Source organism: Microtus oregoni, unplaced genomic scaffold (assembly GCF_018167655.1).
Source record: "Microtus oregoni isolate MIOR12 unplaced genomic scaffold, Mior012 000009F_ref0000495, whole genome shotgun sequence".
Classification (NCBI taxonomy): Eukaryota; Metazoa; Chordata; class Mammalia; order Rodentia; family Cricetidae; genus Microtus; species Microtus oregoni.
The window spans coordinates 11629337-11649749 of record NW_024543068.1 but is presented as its reverse complement, the minus strand read 5'-3'; the positions used below and the strand labels follow the sequence as shown (position 1 = coordinate 11649749).

General features: G+C 43.9%; 1 protein-coding gene across 13 annotated transcripts in view; it reads left to right on the top strand.

Moving 5' to 3' along the window:
- Ttll5 (tubulin tyrosine ligase like 5) overlaps positions 1-20413 on the top strand; it is a 256731-nt gene that overhangs the window by 48839 nt on the left and 187479 nt on the right. For 12 of the 13 annotated variants that reach the window (XM_041658029.1, XM_041658025.1, XM_041658034.1 and 9 more), the window contains 6 exons: positions 454-555; positions 2453-2544; positions 3859-3966; positions 13618-13699; positions 15682-15743; positions 18287-18381. In XM_041658029.1, the coding sequence (XP_041513963.1) occupies positions 454-555; positions 2453-2544; positions 3859-3966; positions 13618-13699; positions 15682-15743; positions 18287-18381 (541 nt within the window). Of the gene's footprint in view, positions 1-453; positions 556-2452; positions 2545-3858; positions 3967-13617; positions 13700-15681; positions 15744-18286; positions 18382-20413 lie in introns of those variants that run through there. The other variant, XM_041658037.1, reaches the window with a different exon arrangement.

Sequence of the window (20413 nt, the reverse complement as noted above, 5' to 3'; positions counted from 1 at the left end):
TCCTTTCTTCCTTCCCTCCCTTCCTCCCTCCCTCCCTCCCTTTCTTCCTTTCATTTTTTGAGACAGTGTCCTACTGCAGCCCTGGCTAACCTGGAATTCTCGAGCTAGACCAGGCAGATCTCTGAATCCTTAATGCTGGGGTTAAAGGTGTGTTTCACCATGCCTGGCCAAGTTACTCAGTCTTTAATGGTCATATTTAGTTTTTTATCTATTTAAAATTTAGATGTAATATGGTTCTATTTCATGAAAGTTGCCTTTAGGGTCAATTGTTATGTGATGATGCATAGAACACACTTCTCAGGAGTTGTCACTTAGAAGAGGTCATTATCTGTTAGATAAGAATGCCACCCTCCTTGTAAGATAATGATAATATCCCCCATGCTGTTGTGATCTCCCCAGTCTTTTGTTCCACTGACGCTGTTCCTGGCATTTCACCCGTGCTCTTCCTGTCAGGTTTGCAACTGTGCGATATGACCAAGGATCCAAGAACATTCGGAACCAGTTCATGCACCTGACGAACTACAGTGTGAATAAGAAGAGTGGAGACTATGTGAGGTACTGGCCGCATCTGAGTGTGGAGACACGGAAAGCTGCACTGGAGCCGAGTGTCAGAATACTTAGGAGACAACGGAGGGCCAAGTGTCTTTTGTTGTTGTTGTTTTTTTCAATTAATCTATGTATATGGGTGTTTCGTGTGTGCATGTGCCACGTGTATTCATGGTGCCCTCGGAAGCCCGAAGCCGTGTTAGATCCCCTGGAGCTGAAGTTACTGATGGTTGTTAGCCACCATGTGGGTGTTGAGAATCGAATCCAGGTCCTCTAGAAGCACAGTGAGTTCTCTGAACCACTAAGCTCTCTCCAGCCCCTCAAGTGTCACTTTGGAGGCACTGTTGTTGGCTGCTGCCACTGCTTCTTCGTGGCAAACTCGGCAGAAGGTCACCTCTTTCTACCTATAATTCCGCACCTTCACCATTTGTCTTTCCCTACTTGACTTGGGTAAGAATTTCAATTTAGCAGTCATATCAGAAGCTTAAAATTATATGTGTCCTTTGACACCGTGGTTCCGTTTCTATGAATTTAACCTTCAGGATGGATGTACAGAACCAGAGCTAGAACCGTCTTTACTGTGTATTGTTTAATGGAGAAGGACATTGAGACAGTACATGCAGCAGACGCCTTGACGGAATTAATCTAGTAGCTAAAACAGTATTTTTGCTGAGAAAGGAGAAAAAGATATATCCTGAAATATTAACTCTTCTTCAACACAAAGTATAAGATTAGCGTAGTTAGCTTTTAGGGTTTTTACTCATTGCTTTTATATAGCTTCTAAAATTTTCTAAAATATACTACTATGATCAGACCAAAAGAAGGAAAACATTAAAGAAGCTAGGCCATCTTAGAGAAGGACTAGTGGAGAGGAGTAGCAGCCCAGCTGTGTGGAAATGTTATTTTTGCTCTGTTTTCTTTCATCCAGATAATTTTGCCAGAAAGTGGAAAAATAGAAAAGAAACCCAAACAGTCACTTTCTACTCAGACTAAAAATAAGTTCCCAGCAGGTCCAAGGAAGGCAAGAAACTGGAAATGTTGGGGTAGTTGCTGAAGTGAAAGAGGTTTCAGTGAGTGGCCCTTGACCAGCCCTGGAACTGCTTTAAGCCGCCATGTCCCTCACTTTGAGATGAGCAGAGATGTAACTGGAGAGGGCTCGGAGGATTGAGAAGTCAGTGGCAAACTGCCTGGCTGCAGGGCGACACTCAGGGGAGCCTGCCCCATTCACCATTAGAGACAGTGGGATGCCCAGTGCTCTTCCTGGCACCCCAGCGTCCCCTGCCACTCGTGGGACTTGAGAAGGGAAGTAGCTGTCATTGCCACAGATAGGAGGCTTGATTAGTGTGTCAAACTCAGCTCTGGTCTGAAAATGGCACCTGAGGTGGTTTGCTGGCCTCACGTGACATTTGCCTCAGGCTAGATATGTTAAATCCCATTGTTAATTTATTATAACTCTTAAACGTGTCCATATTTTTTCATAACTTTCTTCACTGTTTATTTTTATTATTTTTATTTTTATTTATTTATTTTTGGGTTTTTTTTGGGGAGACCGATTTCTCTGTGTAACAGCCCTGGCTGTTCTGGAACTCGCTTTATAGAACAGGCTGACCTCAAACTCACAGAGATCTGCCTGCCTCTGCCTCCCCAGTGCTGGGATTAAAGCATGCACCACCATGCCTGGCTTTTCACTCATTCTTGATGTGGAAGAATTAGCTCTCTTCTCTGCACTCTTCAGAAAAGCAAACTTCATTTTCCCTTCCTTTTAAGGAATTGATAGAAAGGGTGTCTTACAAAAGAACCAGGGAACACCAGGTGGAAATCAGCAAAGTGTATGTTCCCTAATATACTCAAAGCACAGGGAAGACAGGCCTCTTGGCATATGCAGCCTCAATTTCTTTCTTTTTAGTTGTGATGATCCAGAAGTGGAGGATTATGGGAACAAGTGGAGCATGAGTGCCATGCTTAGGTACCTGAAACAAGAAGGCAAGGACACAACTGGTGAGCATCATACTCTTCCTTTTAGACTCTACGAGATATATATGGAGGTATATGTGCACGTGTGCGCACGCACACAACACACACAACTGGTGAGCATCATACCTCTTCCTTTTAGACTCTACGAGATATATATACAAAATGTGGGGAGGTGTACGTGCACTTGTGCGCATGCACACACACACACACACACACACACACACACACAACTGGTGGGTATCATACCTTTTCCTTTTAGATTCCACTTTATAAATATTTTGTGGGGAGGTGCGCGTGCACATACATACACGCACGCACACAGATACCTGTTGAAGCCACAAGAAGGCATCAGTTTCCCTGGAGCTGAAATTACAGGAGATTGTGAGCTATCCTACATGGTGCTGGGGAACAAACGTAGGTCCTCTGCAAGAGCAGCCAGCTCTTACCTGCCAAGCCATCTCTCCAGCCGCATGACTCTACTACTTTGTATGATTTTACTGTCGTGTCTCACCAGGCCTCTTGATAATGTTGCTGAGAAGCCAGTGGGTGACTGTTGTTTTTCCTGTGGTTCACAGTGGAGAAGAAACTTTCTACAACCTCCCCAAATCCCTTTTCTTGTTTCTAGTTTAGAAAGCATCACTTTCTCTTTGGTCCTCAGTTTATCTTTCTTTCTTTTTTTTTTTTTAAAGATTTATTTATTTATTATCTATACAACATTCCTTCCATGTATTTTTGTATGCCAGAAGAGGGCACCAGATCTCATTATAGATGGTTGTGAGCCACCATGTGGTTGCTGGGAATTGAACTCAGGACCTCTGGAAGAGCAATCAGTGCTCTTAACCTCTGAGCCATCTCTCCAGCCCCCAGTTTATCTTTCTTGAATGTGTGCTGCTAACTAAGATACAGTGGCGTTATGTATGCTGCATTGCTATCTGTGTTGGCTCTGGGTTCAAATCTTTGTAAATTGAACTCTCATTCTTGTTGCTGACGTGGACAATGGGCAGGGTAGAATCTGAGTATGGGGCTTGAAGTTCAAAAGAACCCATGCCGAGCCTTGAGCAGCATGGGAAGCAGTGTGCAAATAGACTTTTTTATGCACAGAAGAGCAAGAGGAAGAGAAGGCCCCTTCTGCGGCCTGTACTCTGTCACAGGCCATCTGCATCCTTGCCTACTCGTTTCACGCCTGCCCTGTAGCACCCACTCTGAAGACCGCCATTTAGATGCTTTTTGAATGAGAACACTGCTTTTATAATTGCATAGTGACCTAGAATCTGCTCCTACAAACGCATGCATGCATTATAGTGTTTCTGTTTTCATTACAAAAGATTGTTTTTGCAGCATTGATGGCCCATGTGGAAGACCTGATCATTAAGACGATAATCTCTGCTGAACTAGCTATCGCCACTGCCTGTAAGACCTTTGTTCCGCACCGCAGCAGTTGTTTCGGTAAGGAGCCACCAGACGCGTGTTTTGTGTGGAGGGTCTTGGGATTCTCAGATAATGGGACTCAGTGAGACTATAGGAGTCAGGGACACATCCTGGGTTTGCATCCTTAAGCTCGTAGAGTAGATGCAGAGCCTCCCAAGAGGTCAGTGGTGAGTTTTCATTGGAATCTCTGGAGGAGGAACTTGCTTCCAATGTGGGGAACAGGGATTGAAACCGGAGTGTGATTCTCTCTGTCAGAGTATACTCAGAAAAAGTCTGCAATAGGCCGCTCAGGAATCCAGCTCTAACAAATATATTCCAGAGCTCTCTGGCAGCCAGACTGGGAACAGGTCCAAGAAGCTCTGGCTGGTACCAGTGTGTGCTTTCTCCCATTTTCCGAGGACTCCTCCTTTTAGTTTTAGCCTTCTTCCTAGTGGATTCCTCCTCCCCTTCTTTCTCCTGCTAGTTTTCCTCCTCTCCCCCCTTCCCCTTCTGTTTCACTCTATCTTTTGATTGTACAGAGATAGTGTAGAAAGGGAAACCTCTGACCTCCTGACCCTGTGTGTGTCACACCAAGGTGGCCTTGGTGCGTCTGCTTTCTCTATGGATAGGAACTTAGTTGCCAGGATGAAGGCCCATAGGGCCAGGTAGGCTTTGGGCACGCGTTGGACCTTGGGGATAGAACACACATGATTATTGATATAGTGATGCTAGTTAAAGTGTGATAGTAAGGACAGAGGTGGTGTGGCTTGCTTAGGGGGCTGGAGAGTAGGGAAATAAAGACCATGGTCCCTAGAGTCTGGCAGCCTGGATTTGAGACCCGTTTGCATTCATTTCTGGTTGGGTGATTTTCAGCAACTTATCCTGCTTCTCATTTTCTAGACTCTTAAGTGACAGCCATAGTGATATCTCCCTCCTAAGAATACTGTAACCACTGAGACAGTGCAAGCAAAGAGAGCACGTGGCACCATGTCTGGCCCTTAAGCTGTACTTAATAAAAATTACTTTTATTAATTTTGTAATTAGACACTAATTATTTTTTTGTTTTGTTTTGTTTCGAGACAGGGTTTCACTGTAGCTTTGGAGCCTGCCCTGGAACTAGTTCTTGTAGACCAGGCTGGCCTCGAACTCACAGAGATCTGCCTCCCTCTGCCTCTGCCTCTGCCTCCTGAGTCCTGGAATTAAAGGCGTGTGTCACCACCGCCTGGTTTAGACACTAATTCTTGATCTCTTTAATAGATTATAACAGGATGTATTGGACTGATGCTCAAGTAGGAAAACTGTTGAGACTGAACGGAAGGTGCAGGCAGTCAGGATCTGGAACTATAGAGCAAAACGAAAGATGGCAGAGACTTCAAAAGCAGGCCTTTGGGAGGGGACTGCACCTGTCCACAGGTTCTGGGTCTGGCTAGAAAGCCCCCTTGTCTGCCTCTCATTCTCCCATTCCCTTAAGACCCACTTCACTCTGCTGCTTTTCTGAAGCCTTGCAGGGCACAGGGCCTCGTCGTGTCACTCCCGCGTGCCATTCTGTGTGTGCTTTAGGAAGTCTCCGCGTTTATCTTCTTGAATTCTTAAGCCGTTGTGTCTACCTTTCTATCTCATCCTGTTTATGTCAAATCAGAGTTCCGGGGACCTTCTGTCACTCTAACTCTAGTTTAATTTACCTTGCAGCTGAACTCCCTCCACTTTTCTCATGTCACTTTACCTAGTAGGCCACCAACATCCTTCCAGGCAAAGCCAAGCATCATTTCTTTGGTGGTCTTTTTTTCCCCCCTAACTCTTCCTGGTGAATGTTAGACTCCCACCCTGTAGCCCCAGCACTCTGTTCATGTCTCTGCGGTGTCTCCTGAGTGTCCTCTGGTATCATTTCTGTGGACGCTCTTTGATGATGGCCGTCATGGTGTCACCGTTGGCTTGTCCCTCTCATGCAGAGCCGCATCTTGTGCTCGTAGAGAATGTGGGCAAATGTTTGCTGAATGATCGCTCAGTTCTTGTTTTCCTGACTTCTTGGTGGCTTAGCAGTAAGCTTTTTAGTGGATCTGATTTGGTAAGGCTTGCAACTCAGAATTGTTAGTCTGTTTGAGGATGAGGTGGGAGCTAACAGAAAGGGACTCCAGCTGTTGAAACCTTTCAAGATTAACTATGTTTCCTTTCCAGCTCTGCTTGCCTCTGTTGGTAAATTTCTCATGGCTCCTGATATATTAAAAAAACAAAACCAAGATAAAACAAAACATTTTGTTCTAAGTAGCTAATCCTGAAGGCTTTTCTGGGTGTTTCTTTTCCTATCTTGCTTTGTAACCTGATTGCCTTTTGGAAGCTTAGGAATGGTTTTACAGAACTCCATATGAAAGAGGCCCAGCAACTCTCTCTGACTCAGAAATATCCCAAGGTCAATCAGCCAGGGTCTCCTCTCCCCTTTCCTGTCCTGGTCCAGCTCCAGTACACTCAAGGCATCTGGAGTTTTTTAAGTTGTTGACTGTCTCCTTGGCTTTTGTGGTTCTAATTCCACTTCCTGTCAGCCCTGGGATTCTGTGTGCTTCATTAACCCCTCATGAGATATGATTTTGTATATTCGTATATATTTGTGTGAATCCCTTTGCCTCCCCCTGACTCTTAGCCTCCCCTGGGGTTTGCATGGTAAGGAGTCACTTTGTGTGTGTCAGGGTAACCAGGACTTGAGAGCTTCCCAGAAGCTTTCGGCTTAAGGAGAGCACCCATACTTTTAGGGAAACAGAATGCAGAGGTGGGGTTCCCTCTATTTTTTTGGTAGTCATTTCTGGCTTTTCACTTATAGACTAGTGCAGAAGCGTTGTGTTACGGGGGTTTCTGCCCTGTGAGTTCTTCTTCCCCTTGTCACCTGTGCTGTTTGCAGGTTCCTCCCCCATCCTCCTGTCAGTGCTTTACTTGCACACGGCACTCTTTTCCAGGCCCAGCTGCATCTGGGCAGAGATTAGTACTGCAGCAGCGCATTACTGTCAGTAGTTTGTTCTTCTCAAACTCAGTTTGCCCTGAGCTGCTGCTGTGTTCATAAGCCTGCATTGTCTCATTACTACCTGTGTTTCAACCATAGCAGGCAGTCAGAAACTCAGCTATTTAATGCTATTTTGTAAGCTTGTACATCCAAAAGAAGATGGAGACCCTGAGAAATTAGCCCTGGTCTCAGGTTCTAGACTTAGGGAGTAAAAGAACTTGAATGAAAGAGACTCTGCCTGAAAAACAGGGGCCTCAGAGGATGAGTCTTGGCAATCTTCCATCTTGATCATAGGACTTCAATTATATGATTTTTGGATGCCTCCCCCAATAAAACATGTTTCTAACAGTCAAATTTTACTGCCTTCCACGATTGTGAAAATGTGGTACAATGTGAACTAATATGCTTCAATGGCAACTCTTTAAATATGCTAAGGAAATTGGCGCTGCAAAATTACTGACTATGAGAACAACATTTTTTTTTAAAAGAAAAACAGCCAAAACCAACAGGATGTTAGCTGTCTTTCAAAGATGTTGCTGCTGACAGTGGTTTCGTGTTTGTTTGTGAGAATGGCTGAAGCGATGGGCTCTGATCCTGGTCCTCCAGTGTGGACCAGACGCTGATGAACAGAGACCAATGGCATGTCTGCGGAAAACCAGTATGCTCAGGATACCTCCCTTAAGTGAAATCTGGTTTAGTTTCTGTTACCTCTGCTCTTGACCATTTTTCAGGGTAAGGCCATGCTCTTTGAAAGGAAGGTGTCCATAAGTAATTGTCAGAGGGCTGCAGGAAGGGAGCATGCTGTCTCCGTTATGCAGACCTCTCCAACAGTAAAGGAGTGGAAGGCAGGGGCGGTTTGCATGGTAAACCCCTCTTAGTTTATCTCTAGCTCCAGCTCAGATGGGAAGGGTGTTTCCTAAGAGGCTGCTCTTTGTCCCCAGCAGTGCTGGTGCTTGCTCCCAGCCATGTGTTGTAAACCCGTGGTTTATGACCAGGGGAAAGGGTCTGCGAGCTGAAGTAAGTTGTCTTGGGCCACTTGACTAATAAATGGCAAGGCTCAGTTTGAGGCCAGCTATCTGGCCCTTTCTCCCCACATCCTGGATTCTCCTGTGCTGTCCTGTAACTAGATCTCAGGAACAATGACATCATCTTTTCTAGCGGATCAGACTGGAAAAGAGCACAGTGCCCAGGCCTAGATCCTCCTTTTAGGATCAGACTGGAAAAGAGCACAGTGCCCAGGCCTAGATCCTCCTTTTAGACCTACCATTCCAGGCAGTAGTTAGGCACCATAGTGACTTCAGGGCTGAGTTAACAAGTTAACACTTCTCTTACTCAGTTCATTTTCCTGTGTGATCTTGCTCTACTTTTTTCCAGAATTCTCTTTTGGACCCGTTCTAAAGAATTTCACTTTGTTTTTAAACTTGAATCCTAAGCTGAGGTGAAAAGCATTCCTGTTAGAGAAGAGGATCTCAGTGACAGTGGGCACCTGTCAGTGCCGCTCTTTCCATGGCCCAGGGACTGTAGCTTCAGCCAGGCTCTTATTTCTGGGGAGGCTGAGTGCATTGTCTCCCAAAAAGACACTGTGTGCTATCTTTAGTGAGCTCAGGTCTCCATGGGAATATTTTCTAACTATTTCCCACTCTCCCTTCTTCAAAAGCCATCTTTATCAGATTTTTCCTTAAAGTATCTTTAATAAATTTTCCTCACTGAGAATCTGTTTATTTTTGGCAGGTGGTTCTTCTGTTACTGCTATGCCAAATCTTCTCTTTGCAGTGCACTAAACAAATTTATTTTCTTTCTTAAAAAAAATGAGTCCTTGTCATTTTTGTGACTGGTCACTTTGTTGTGACTATGTAGTTAGGCCAGGAAAAATCAGCTATTTGTTGGGTTTGACTTACACATAATATTATTTTTTCACCCTTATTGGTTCTTAGTTACTGTATGCACGCATACATGTGCTGGCGCATCTGTCCGCTCACGTATGCATGTATGTACACGTGCACATCTGTGTGGAAGCCAGATGTCTATGTCTGGTACCTTCCTTAGTCGCTGTCCACGTTTCCTTTTATTTTATTACCGTTCTTTGAACAAAGTCTCTGACCGAACCTGGAGTTCACTGTTTCAGCTAGGCAGCAAGTCCCAAAGATCCTTCAGTCTCTGCCTCCCCAGTACATAGGTGTATGTTGTCGTGACCATCTTTGTACATGGGTGCTGGGTATCTGAACTCAAGCTCTTGAAGAACATTTTATTAACTGAACCATCTCCCTTGCCCTTTGTTTCTTAATATATTTCCTAAATACTATACTTTTGGAGCAGATTACTTCTGCCTTAGGTTTCTGTTGCTGTGATAAACACCATGACCAAAAGCAGCTTGAGGAGAAAAGGGTTTATTTATCTATATCACAGTCCATCCCGGAAGGAAGTCAGGACAAAAACCCAAGGCAGGAACTGAAGCAGAAGCCATGGGGAGCACTGTTTCTTGGCTTGCTCCTCATGCCCCTCTCAGCCTGCATTCTTAAACAACCTAAGACCGCCTGCCTGGGGTGACACCTCCCCCCCCTCAATCAGTCATCTACCAGGAAAACAGAAGCCTGTGGGCACAGGCTTGTCCATAGAAGAATCTATTGGGGGACATCTTCTATATTGAAGTTTCCTCTTCCAAAATGACTTGTGCTTTTGACAAGCTGGCGAACAGTCTAGTACCCTTGATCTAAAATGATAAATGAGAAGTGGCGCCTGCCCTCTAGAGAGGAGGACTTATGCAAACTGTAGAGAGTTAGGGCAGGAGCTGGCAGTTTTCCCTCTCCTAGACAGCATCTCCTAGTCAGACGCTCACTCTCCCTCCCCCATTCTCATTGACAACTAGAAAAATGGCTCAGGAGGTAAGAGGTACTTGGGTAGTATACAGTAACCATGTGACCAGGTATTTATCCAGGAGAAAGGAAACTTTATGTCCACACAGTCCCTGCTACAAATGTTGATATTTCATTCATAATGACCCCAAATTGGAAACGGCCAAAATACCTACCAACTGTTAAATGGATAAATTGTGGTATGTCCATATTATGAAATACTACTTTGGAATTAAAAGGAATGAACTACACTTTGATTATGTAACAGAATAGATATGTTTTAGAAGATACCATGTGAAAGAAACTACTCTCAAAAGACTATAGACTATGCTTATTACATTTTTTACTTTCTGGAAAAGGAAAAAAGTACGCAAAATCCTGTTGCTGGAAGATGAAGCAGGTGAGGGTTGACTACAGAGAGGCACAGGGTACATCTGTGGTAAGATTTGTATTGTGATTGAGGTCAGGTTGAAACAACTGTATGCTTTTCAGAATTCATCAAATTGTTCACTTTAAAAGGGCGAATTTTATTCCAAATAAGTTATATCTCGGTACCTCTACCTTAAAAGGAACTACTGATAGATGTAACTCAGAAAACATACCAAATATAATACAAGAAGTTAGACTCAAATGAGTATATACTATATAGTTTCCATTTATGAATTCTAGAATAGAATTGATAGTGGAAAGAATTAAGAGTATGCCGGGCAGTGGTGGCGCACGCCTTTAATCCCAGCACTTGGGAGGCAGAGGCAGGCGGATCTCTGTGAGTTCGAGACCAACCTGGTCTACAAGAGCTAGTTCCAGGACAGGCTCCAAAACCACAGCGAAACCCTGTCTCGGAAAAAAAAAAAAAAAAAAAAAAAAACAGAAAAGAAAAGAAAAAAGAATTAAGAGTAAATGGTAAATGGTTGTCAGGGATGAGGCAGGAGCAAGCTGTCTATCGGGAAGAAGTTTGAGGAATCTTCTGGGGTCATTGATGGGTGTGTTCAGTGTGTCCCTTGATAAGACTGAGGGTTGTATGCATTTAACCAATTCCAGGATTAATCTGTCTGAATCTTTTAAGACTCACCCATCTTATCATGTGTAAATTATTCCTCATAAGGGAGTTGAAATGATTGGCTTGATTAAAGAGAAAGGTAGAAGGACATCAGTGTACCTGTTGAGCTGGTAGTTTCACGAGTTCAATCTGATACATAAGCTGTCCTTTCACCCTCACTCCCTACCACTGAGCACAACCTTCTTAGGGTGATTGTACCCGGCATGCCGCTGCCATGCTTTCACAGAGCAGTGTGCACTTCTGCTCTCACATGATTGTGGGCTCAAGTCTGGGCTATATAGTTAGATGAGGCTTGGTTGACTCTAGAGCTTGGCATGCTTTGTGGGCATGGTTATCACAGGAGTACGTTGGTTTAGCACTGTGAAAGTGATTTTCTCACTTTAAGATATGTTTTTCTTTTCCCAGAATATTTTTTCTCAGACTTCAGCTTAATGTGAGCTCTTGGAATTTTTCTCTGAAGGGGATGAGATGATTAAGTGTGATTGCTGAGTGTTAAAATAGTGGCTCTTGTTGATTGTTGATCCGCCTCACACTGGGCTTCCTTTGTGGCTTGTTCTTTCTACAGACTGTATCAGAATGTGCACCAGTCGTTGTTGGCAACATGTTCTTCATGCCTATTAAATATTACTTTATGAAATAGTCGAATCTTTGCTTCTGCTCCTAAAAACTGAAGGAAATATTTTGTATGAGATAGTGTGTCTTGCTTATATAGTGCTGAACAACATCCAGAATATACAGTCTTCCTTCCTTCCTTCCTTCGTTCCTTCTTTCCTTCCTTCCCTCCCTCCCTCCCTCCCTCCCTCCCTCTATCCCCCCTTCTTTATTTTATTTTGACATTTATTATTTTATCTCAACATTTAACTCATGATCTTCCTGCCTCAGCCTCCCAAATGCTGTGATTGCACATGTATGCTAGCATACCTGCTAAGGGTTGTTCCTTTTAAAATGTCTCATTTAAGCTGGGCAGTGGTAGCACACACCTTTAATCCCAGCACTCGGGAGGCAGAGGCAGGCAGATCTCTGTGAGTTCAAGACCACCCTGATCTAGTTCCAAGACAAACTCCAAAGCTACAGAGAAACCTTGTCTCGAAAAACCAAAACAAAAAGAAAGAAAAGAAAAAGAAAGAAAGAAAGTCTCATTTAGAGCTACATGACAAAATCTTTTTCTCAGATTAAGGTGAGAATGAGATTATTGTTGTTCCTGAAGACTAGGCAAACTATTGAGAAGATTGCAATGTCTGTAAAAGTATGAATTTGTTAGTAAAAAAACAACTTTTTTTTATATCTTAAAATAAGATTTATATAGTTATAAAAATGTATGATGTGCCAAACCTTCGCTGTTTTTTAAATTGGTTTTGCAAATTAAATGGAATTCTATGTAAGCATTTACTATGGAATCAGACATATTCATGAAAACACTAGAATATCCAGATCTAGCTGAGTGTGGAAGTGTATACCTGTAATCTCAGCACCTGGGAGCTGAGGCAGGAGGATCATGAGTTAGAGGTTCGCTTGGGTTACACGACAGGACCTATTTCAAGCAGACAAAAGGAATGTGCATGTCTGTGTGACTTTTACAGTAGAAATGGACCATGGCCTGGGTGAACATCGAGTACCTGCAGTTAGTGACCACTGAAAGGAGAGAGGGAGCCTGGAGGATGTCTCTCAGGCTGAATTGCCATCCCCACGCCACAGAATGGGCTCTGTAGAGCCTGTCCTGGGCTTCTTGGTGCTGCATTGTAGCTTTAGATTCTCCATTATATGTTCTCCATTATATGTTTCTAGTTTTTCAAAAGATTAAGGAGTGTGAAGAATCCTTCTTGAGCCACGGTCACTTACAGCTGTGCATTTCCAGAAGGTCCTGCTTGTTCCTTGTGTGAGAGCTCTGAGTAGCAGATTTTCTCCTGGGGAAGAGATGCAGGTGGTGCTTTGTTTGAGTGTCACTGGGCATGGTGTTAAAAGTACGTTTGGAGTATGCACACCAAGGGCTGCGTGCCTCTGTTACTCTTGTTGTGAGGCTCTCACTGGGAAAACTCGGAGACTCCAGGTTAGCCTCGCATCCCTGAATTCTGTACATAAAACCAGGATTCGAGAAGAGATGCCTGGTTGGTCTTACCTTGCTTCTCACCTTAGTTGGGGAGGTAAAGGAGGAGAATCAACAAAAAATCCAGGATCCACGGAAACTTGGTCTTTGGCTCCTTCCTTTTCGTTGAATAGTACTAGTGGTACAAGATAGCTCGCCACACCCTGTGTCGCCAGCCGCCTGCCTTCTGTGTCAGGCTGAGTGTTTTTCTTTTCAAAAAGAAATTGAAACTGTAGGGGAGGGGAAAGAGTAAGTACACTTTACATTTGGATGCCTTCTGAACTGGGTTGCAGAAGCAATATCTGAAAGTTAAGATGCGTTGAAGGAGCCGTGCCTGCTGCTCTGGGGTGGGTGCTTCAGTTTTCAGAGTGTGGCGGGCAGGTGGTAGAGGAGGCCAGCTCAGAACATGCCCAGTGTGGCGTTCATAACAGGTGGTCTTGCTCTGTTCCTTCTCTCACCTGCCAGCCGTCGGCACAGTGGGATCCTGTGTGTTGTCTCATTGTGTAGAACTCAGGAACAGCAGTAGTATGTTGGAGTACTTAGTGTTCCTTCTAACTGTTCTTTGAAGGAGACTAGCTTTGCTTGAACTTAAGGATCCATGCTTATTGCTTACACTCAGTGAGTTTCTAGGCCTCGGATGGGAGTTGAGTGACTTCTTATGATTGTTGTATGGAAAATGATCTCGCATGTTGTATTGTATTTCCAGAACTGTATGGCTTTGATGTGCTCATAGATAATACTCTGAAGCCATGGTTATTGGAAGTGAATCTCTCCCCTTCTTTGGCCTGGTAAGTCAGTTCTGTCAACGAAAAACAAGACGAACCTGCACATGCTACTAATTTTTTTTTTTTGGGCGATGCTATTTCTCTTTTGGTAAAAGACTTTCCTTTACACAGTGATGGTTAAATTTAAAAATTAGATGTTTTATGGTATGTTATCAAACCTCTGTGAGAGTGAGTTTCCCAGTCGTTTTGCCATACATAATTGCCATTTATTTGGCTTTTTAAGGATCTTTCATATTTTGACTTTTAACATTTTTTAAGATGCTCAGATAAGACTGTGTCTATTATTTCATCTTGTTTGCATTACTAAACCACTTGAAACACGAATAACAAGTTACTTCATTACACTGGAAAGAGCAATAGTCTCGAGAAAATATGCTGACAGATATCCTAAACTGAAAACAGAGTGTGAACAAAATGTACTACTCATCAGAGAACATGAATATGAAAGTAATAGCGACTTGATTTCTGCATCATCCCATATATACTCATACCATCTCAGAATTTCAGTTCTCTGATCTGTACTCACCTCTGAAGCATTGAAGTTATAACAGCCTGAGCAGACCTAAATTAAAAAAACAAAAATGAAAGCACCTACTTCTTTATCCAAGCCACCTTCTCCAGTTTGGTGTTCCTAAAGAACTGATTCTCGGGGAAGATGTAGACTTTACCGTTGAACACATGGCTGCAGTCAGACTCTGCAGTGCCAGATTCTAGCCTTTTGTTGTTGTTCCCCAGCTCTGTAGGTGCTCTGCTGAAGGACTGGAATACCCTCAGGTGGTGCCCTGCCTTTGCTGCTGCGGACTTCCCCGCGGAGTCTGCATGTACTGAAGGGTGGAAAGCTGTACCAAGGCCCATCAGAGTGTTCTTTTTGCTCAGTGTGGTGGCCTGGTGTCTACCCAAGGTTAATGTCTAAAGCATTTAACAATCTTAGAGTTACAAAAATAAAACAAATTCTGTTTTTTAGAAGGGAAGAAATATATTTTTCATTACCCAGGAAGACCCTGCTTACATCTGCAGCGACAGAATTTCTACTAGCTATGTGCTTTTCTAAACAGAAATCCCTAGAGGTTTCTGCCAGAGACCACCCAGCTGCCGAGCTTTTAAGGATGAGAGATTGGCCGAATGCCAAGTCATCAACTAAAGCCATTTTGACTCCTTGGTAGAGTGCGGATTTGGCTTACCTCAGGTGTGAGGTGTGCAGCCGGCAGTGCCTTCAGTTGTTAGCGCTGCCCTTTGTCCAGTCAACCCTTTCTGCATTGCCCAGGAAAGCACAGGTGCCAGTGTTAAACATCCCAGAGGAGCACAGTGGGGCCAGCAGCAAGAGCAGAGCGGGTCATGGAGACGCACCGAAGCCCCAGGGTACCCCTCTCCACAGGAAGGCCTCTTGGTTTTGGTCTCCACTGTTTCAGTGTTCCCCAGGGCTGCTGCTTCTCTGATGGTGAGATGTTGGTAGGGCTTGCTTGGGTCTTTTTGCCCTATTTACAAGCCTGCATGCCTAAAGAGCAGGAGTTAGCCCAGAAAATGAAGGCTTCTGCAAAATATCAAGGTGGCCAAAATGTCTTTCTTGTCTTGCGTGTGAATGTAAGTGAATGATGAATCACTAAGACATGATTTGAATATAGGGCACTCGTAAAAGTAGTAAAAGTACGAGCTCACTGACAATCAAGGCCCGAACCCCGCGATGATAATGAAGCAATAGCCCTGGCTTGCTCCAAACTTGAATTGCACAAGATCTGGAGTAAAAGATTCCATGTCAGGGAATCAATGTATTGATGCTGGGCCTGCCTTGCAGAGGATGAGTTTCACACGAGGCTTGTATCCTGTTATTTTCCACCCACTTTTCTCTTCCCCTTTCCTGTCAGTTTGTTGTGCTGCGCTGCTTCTCAGATATTTGGAAACTGTGTTATACTGGGACCCATGATGAGGCAGCTCTTCTGTTAGCCTACAGAGCGATCCATTGTCCCTTTCTTTCTCTGTTCTCTTAGTGATGCACCGCTGGACCTCAAGATTAAAGCCAGTATGATCTCAGATATGTTCACTGTTGTAGGTAAGTAGCAGTGTGTTCTGAACTGGACTCTCAAAAAATTAACCAGAGCTTCCATTTGCCAGGCTCCAACTGTAGGTGTTGCCAACTGGCAGTTCCTAAGCCATGCTGAATGTTTTGTACTAAAAAATTATATTTTCAGGGAAGTGTTTATATGTTTCTACTCCCCCTGGCTCCATCCTGTCCCGAGGCTGAACCACAACTAAGGCTGAGACCTGGGGCATGGGAATTATGAGCAGAGGCAGAGAATTAAGCAAAGATCTGCAGAGAGTATATTTTTTCTCCGAGCTGGGAAAGTGAAACCCACCGAAGAAGCCCTGTTACAAAGGAGACCGGCTGTATTTCTCCTAGACAGTCTCTGCTGGCTTCAACATGATCCCTTCTGCAGTATTATAGCCAAAGCAGCCTGAGGAAGAAATCCCATTTTAAGTAGATAAGCCAGAACTTTGAAATGGAGATGGGCAGTCAGGTGGGCATGACGTGGCTTTATTATTGGGTTTTAAAATTTTCCCAAAAAGACACAATGAAATCCATTTAATGTGAACTAGTACTCATACCCGCCGATGCTGTGAAACTTAGCGACTTTCTTCTTCTTTTTTTTTTAAATTTATTTATTTATTTTATATTCTGATCATAGTTTCCTCCCTCCTCCTCTCAGTCTTTCCCCATGACCTCCCCCCTGTCACTACCACCACCCACCCCGCCCCACCCCAGTCCCAATTTCTGTTTAGAAAAGGGCAGGCAGGCCTCCCATGGATATCAACAAAACATGGCAGATTAAGTTGCAGTAAGAGGCAGCACCTCCCCTTGTTTTGAGGCTGGGCAAGATGACCCCGTATTTGGGAACAGAATCTCAAATGCCAGCAAAAGAGTCAAAGACAGCCCCTGCTCCCACTATCAGGAGTCCCACGAGAAGACCAAGCTATACAACTGTCACGTATAAGCAGAGGATCTAGGTCAGTTCCATGCAGACAGGCTCCCTGGTTGTCAGTTGAGACTCTGAGCTCCTGCGAGCCCAGGTTAGTTAATGATGTGGGCTTTCTCATGATGTCCTTGACCCCTCTGGCTCCTACAGTCCTCCCCCTCTCCCTCCCTCTCTTGAGCAGGATTCCCAAAGCTCTGGCTAATGTTTGGCCGTGGTTCTTTGCATCTGTTTCTGTCAGTTGCTGGATGAAGCCTCTCTGATGACAGTTGGGCTGGGGACCAGTTTATGAGTTAGCAGAATATCATTAGGCATCATTACACTGATATTTTTTTTTTCCTCCAGTGGTGTTTGGTTCTATCCCAGGTCTCCTGGTCATCCAGCCTCTGGGTCCTGGTACTCCAGGCAGTGTTGAGTGGGCTTCCTCTCATGGCATGGGTCTCAGGTTGGACCAGTCATAGGTTGGTTATTCTTACTTTAGCACATCCATAAACAGGATAGACTGTAAGTCGAAGGTCATGTGGCTGGGTGGTGTCCCAGTCCCTCCATTACTTGGTCACAGGAGATGGGCTAGTTCATGCTTCTTATTCACGATTGCTAGGACCCTTAGCTGTGGGCTCATCTTTCTAGATTCCCGTGAGTTTTCCATGCACCAGGTATCAACCAGACCCAGAATGGCCCCCTGCTTTCCAGTCGACTCTTTCAGTACTCTTCCCTTCATCCCATCTCTACCTGCCCTCAGTCCACCCACAAAATCTCTTCTGTTTCCCCTTTCCAGGGAGAGTCGAGTGTCCTGCTTGAGCTCTCCTTGTTATCTGGCCTCTCTGGGCCTATGGTTTGTAGCATCTTCCTTTTTTTTGTTGGAGAATCTAGTTCTTTTAGGAAGGAAGTAAAACTCGTGGAAATTCTGTTTTTTTTCTTTTTTTGTTAGAAAAATTCTGAAGAAAAAAATCTCTGTTTTACAGTGATGCATGCAATTTACCAATAATATAAAAACCAATATAATCTATGATTTAGGCCAAAATCTGTTTTCCTTCTTGGGAATCATGACCTGGTATTATTACTTTACAGTTGAATGTTAAAATAATTAATTAGAGCTGGGTGTGCACATGCTAGCACTCAGGACAGCCAAGGTTACCCAGAGAAACCCTGTTTTGAAAAACCAAAAAAATAATAATAACAACAACAATAATAATAATAATAATTAGATTGTGTTGTGTGTAAAAATGCTAATTATATATTTTTTTTTAAAAACATATAGCATAACATATTTTTAAGCAGTAGATAATCCTAAAGTTCGTTGCAGAAGTTAGAAAATTCCCAGTAGATTGTAGCAGGACATGATGACATGCTTGCTATTGACTCTTCTGGCAAAAGCTTTGTTTTCCTTCTAGTCACCATCTAGAAAGCTAGTTAAAAAAAACACAACAAACAAGCTTTTCTTTTATGAAAAGATTTTTATGAAAAGCTATATGTTTCACAAAGATGACTTGTTCATTTGTTTGAGATTCAAAGCCACATCTCTGTTCCTCAGTCTGCTCCCTCTGTGGAGTACTTGAACCAAACCAAACAGGCTCCTTTCTTAGAAAAGGGCAGCTCTTAATACTGCTCATTCCCCATCCAGGATTTGTGTGCCAAGATCCTGCACAGCGGGCATCCAACCGGTCAATTTATCCCACCTTTGAGTCTTCCAGGCGGAACCCTTTTCAGAAACCTCAGGTAAGCAATTTGAGGAGCATGAAGCCCGAAGAAGGCTTGCTGGGGAGTGGCCGCTGATGAAATGAGCGAGCTGAAGTGCTGGTTGGGAGGTCACTCGGGGCAGGAGAATCTGGGGATGTGTTCTGCAGTGCCTGTCTTTGATGCTTTTGATTGCTTTCTACCAGAGTTACTCCTTGTTTTCTGACTTTTCTCTCTTCACTACCTTTTCTTCTCTTTCCAAGCTCACCATCTCTCCCCTCAGATTACCATACTGGGGTCTGTTAGTTCTTAAGCTTGACTAGGCATTTTCTAATCTTCAGACTAGTTCTGTAAAGATGCTCCATTGAAACAGTGTGTCCCCTTTCCTCTTTTTGAAGGGCCCCTCAGTGCTTATGAGCTCTGATTAGAGCTAAAATAAATAGCCAAAGAAGCTGGCGAATCAGAAGCATCATGTGGTCAAGTACTACTCCAGGCTCTGCGCACTCTGGTTCTGGGTCTGTTCACTCGGTTGTGCCGTCCATCTGCATGCTTGAGTACAGCCACTCAGTGTTTCTTCTTTCTAAATGAAGCTCTGCCCGCCTCTTCTCTGCCCATCTGGTTTGATTCCTTGGTCTTCTCAAGCTTTGGAACTACTTTTTATAATCCACCTTATCTTTAAGGACCTCTAGTATCCCTAGAGATAGTATAAAGACACCACAGTTACCTTGTTTTCAATGTATTGTTTTGCATTCATTGATTGTGGCCTTTAAATTGTCCTGTGCTCCTCCACTACACTGATAGCTTCCCCTCTTCTCCCTCTCTACTGTCCCTCCCCTCTCCTTTTCATCACTTTTTCCTCCACTTCATCCTTCCATTCTTCCTCTTCATCCATCGCTCATGGATCTCACGGAGAGCGATGCTGTGTTAGATACTGTCACATTGACAGGTTTTCCACAGTCTTGTATGCAGGCAGGTAGTGTGAAGAAGGGATAGTAGGCAGCTACAATGCAGTGATGTGCCAGGCTGATGAGGATAACCTAGCTGATCGTTGCCATGCTCCAGTGTGGGCAGACAGGGCCAAGAGCCTCCTGTTGTCAGAGAAACCAGAAAGGATTTTTTTTTTGTTTCCTTTTGTTTGTTTGTTTTAATGTTGACAGCTCAGTGAAACAAAACTAAAGCACTGCAAGCCAAACCTAACATGCCTTTGATCTGGAGTGGGTGCCTGTCGGGAGTCCTGTTCTGGGTGATTCCCTAGGTGGTGGTGTGCTCTGGAGCATGATGTGCTGTATTGCAAGAGGGATTGTCTCAGATTAGAAATTCAGCCAGACATCAGAGTCATACTTGCTCAAGAGCATCCTCACAGATCAAAGACAAGGTAGAGAATTATTAACCTCAGTATAGTGGGGAAACTTAGGCAGTCGCATTCCTGTGCCAATTGTTCCTTGCACGGTCCCTAGACAGAGTTGCACACTTAGAGCTGTGAATATTTCTCACGGTTTTGATATGATTTCTGCCAGGCTCTTTTTCTAGGGATGGCAGCATTCCAGTCTTGAAGGAATGGATCCATGTCTTAACTTGCCAGTCAGCTTTTATTGGCTATTCTCTGCAAATCACCAAAAATCTACCCAATAGTTGTTCTGCTTACTGGTAGGCAGTGGCATGACGTCATCAATAAGCAACCTTGGGTGATATATACAGTGTACCGTCTGAGACAGGTTTGTCAGGGAGGCTTGTTCACTCGAGGTCTCAGTATCTAACAGTAATGAGAAGTTGAAGTTGGAATACAAAGAATAGGAAGACAACAGTACCGAAGAGGAATATTCTCACTTTTCAACCAAGGCAGGGCTCTTGCATGTGGTCTGTGCTTTCTAATGTCTTAGACGCGGGAAATGGAGAGCCATAGGCCTATTAGGAAAAGGTAGGGCTTTATCCCGTTTCTTTTGTCTCTTATAGCATCCAGTATCTGCATAGGTTCAGCCAACAAAAATCACACGAGTGCATTCTAGGTCATTTGGAGCCTGGACTCGGTTTTAATCCCCATTTCTCAAATAGAAAGCCTTTTAGCCTTGGACTT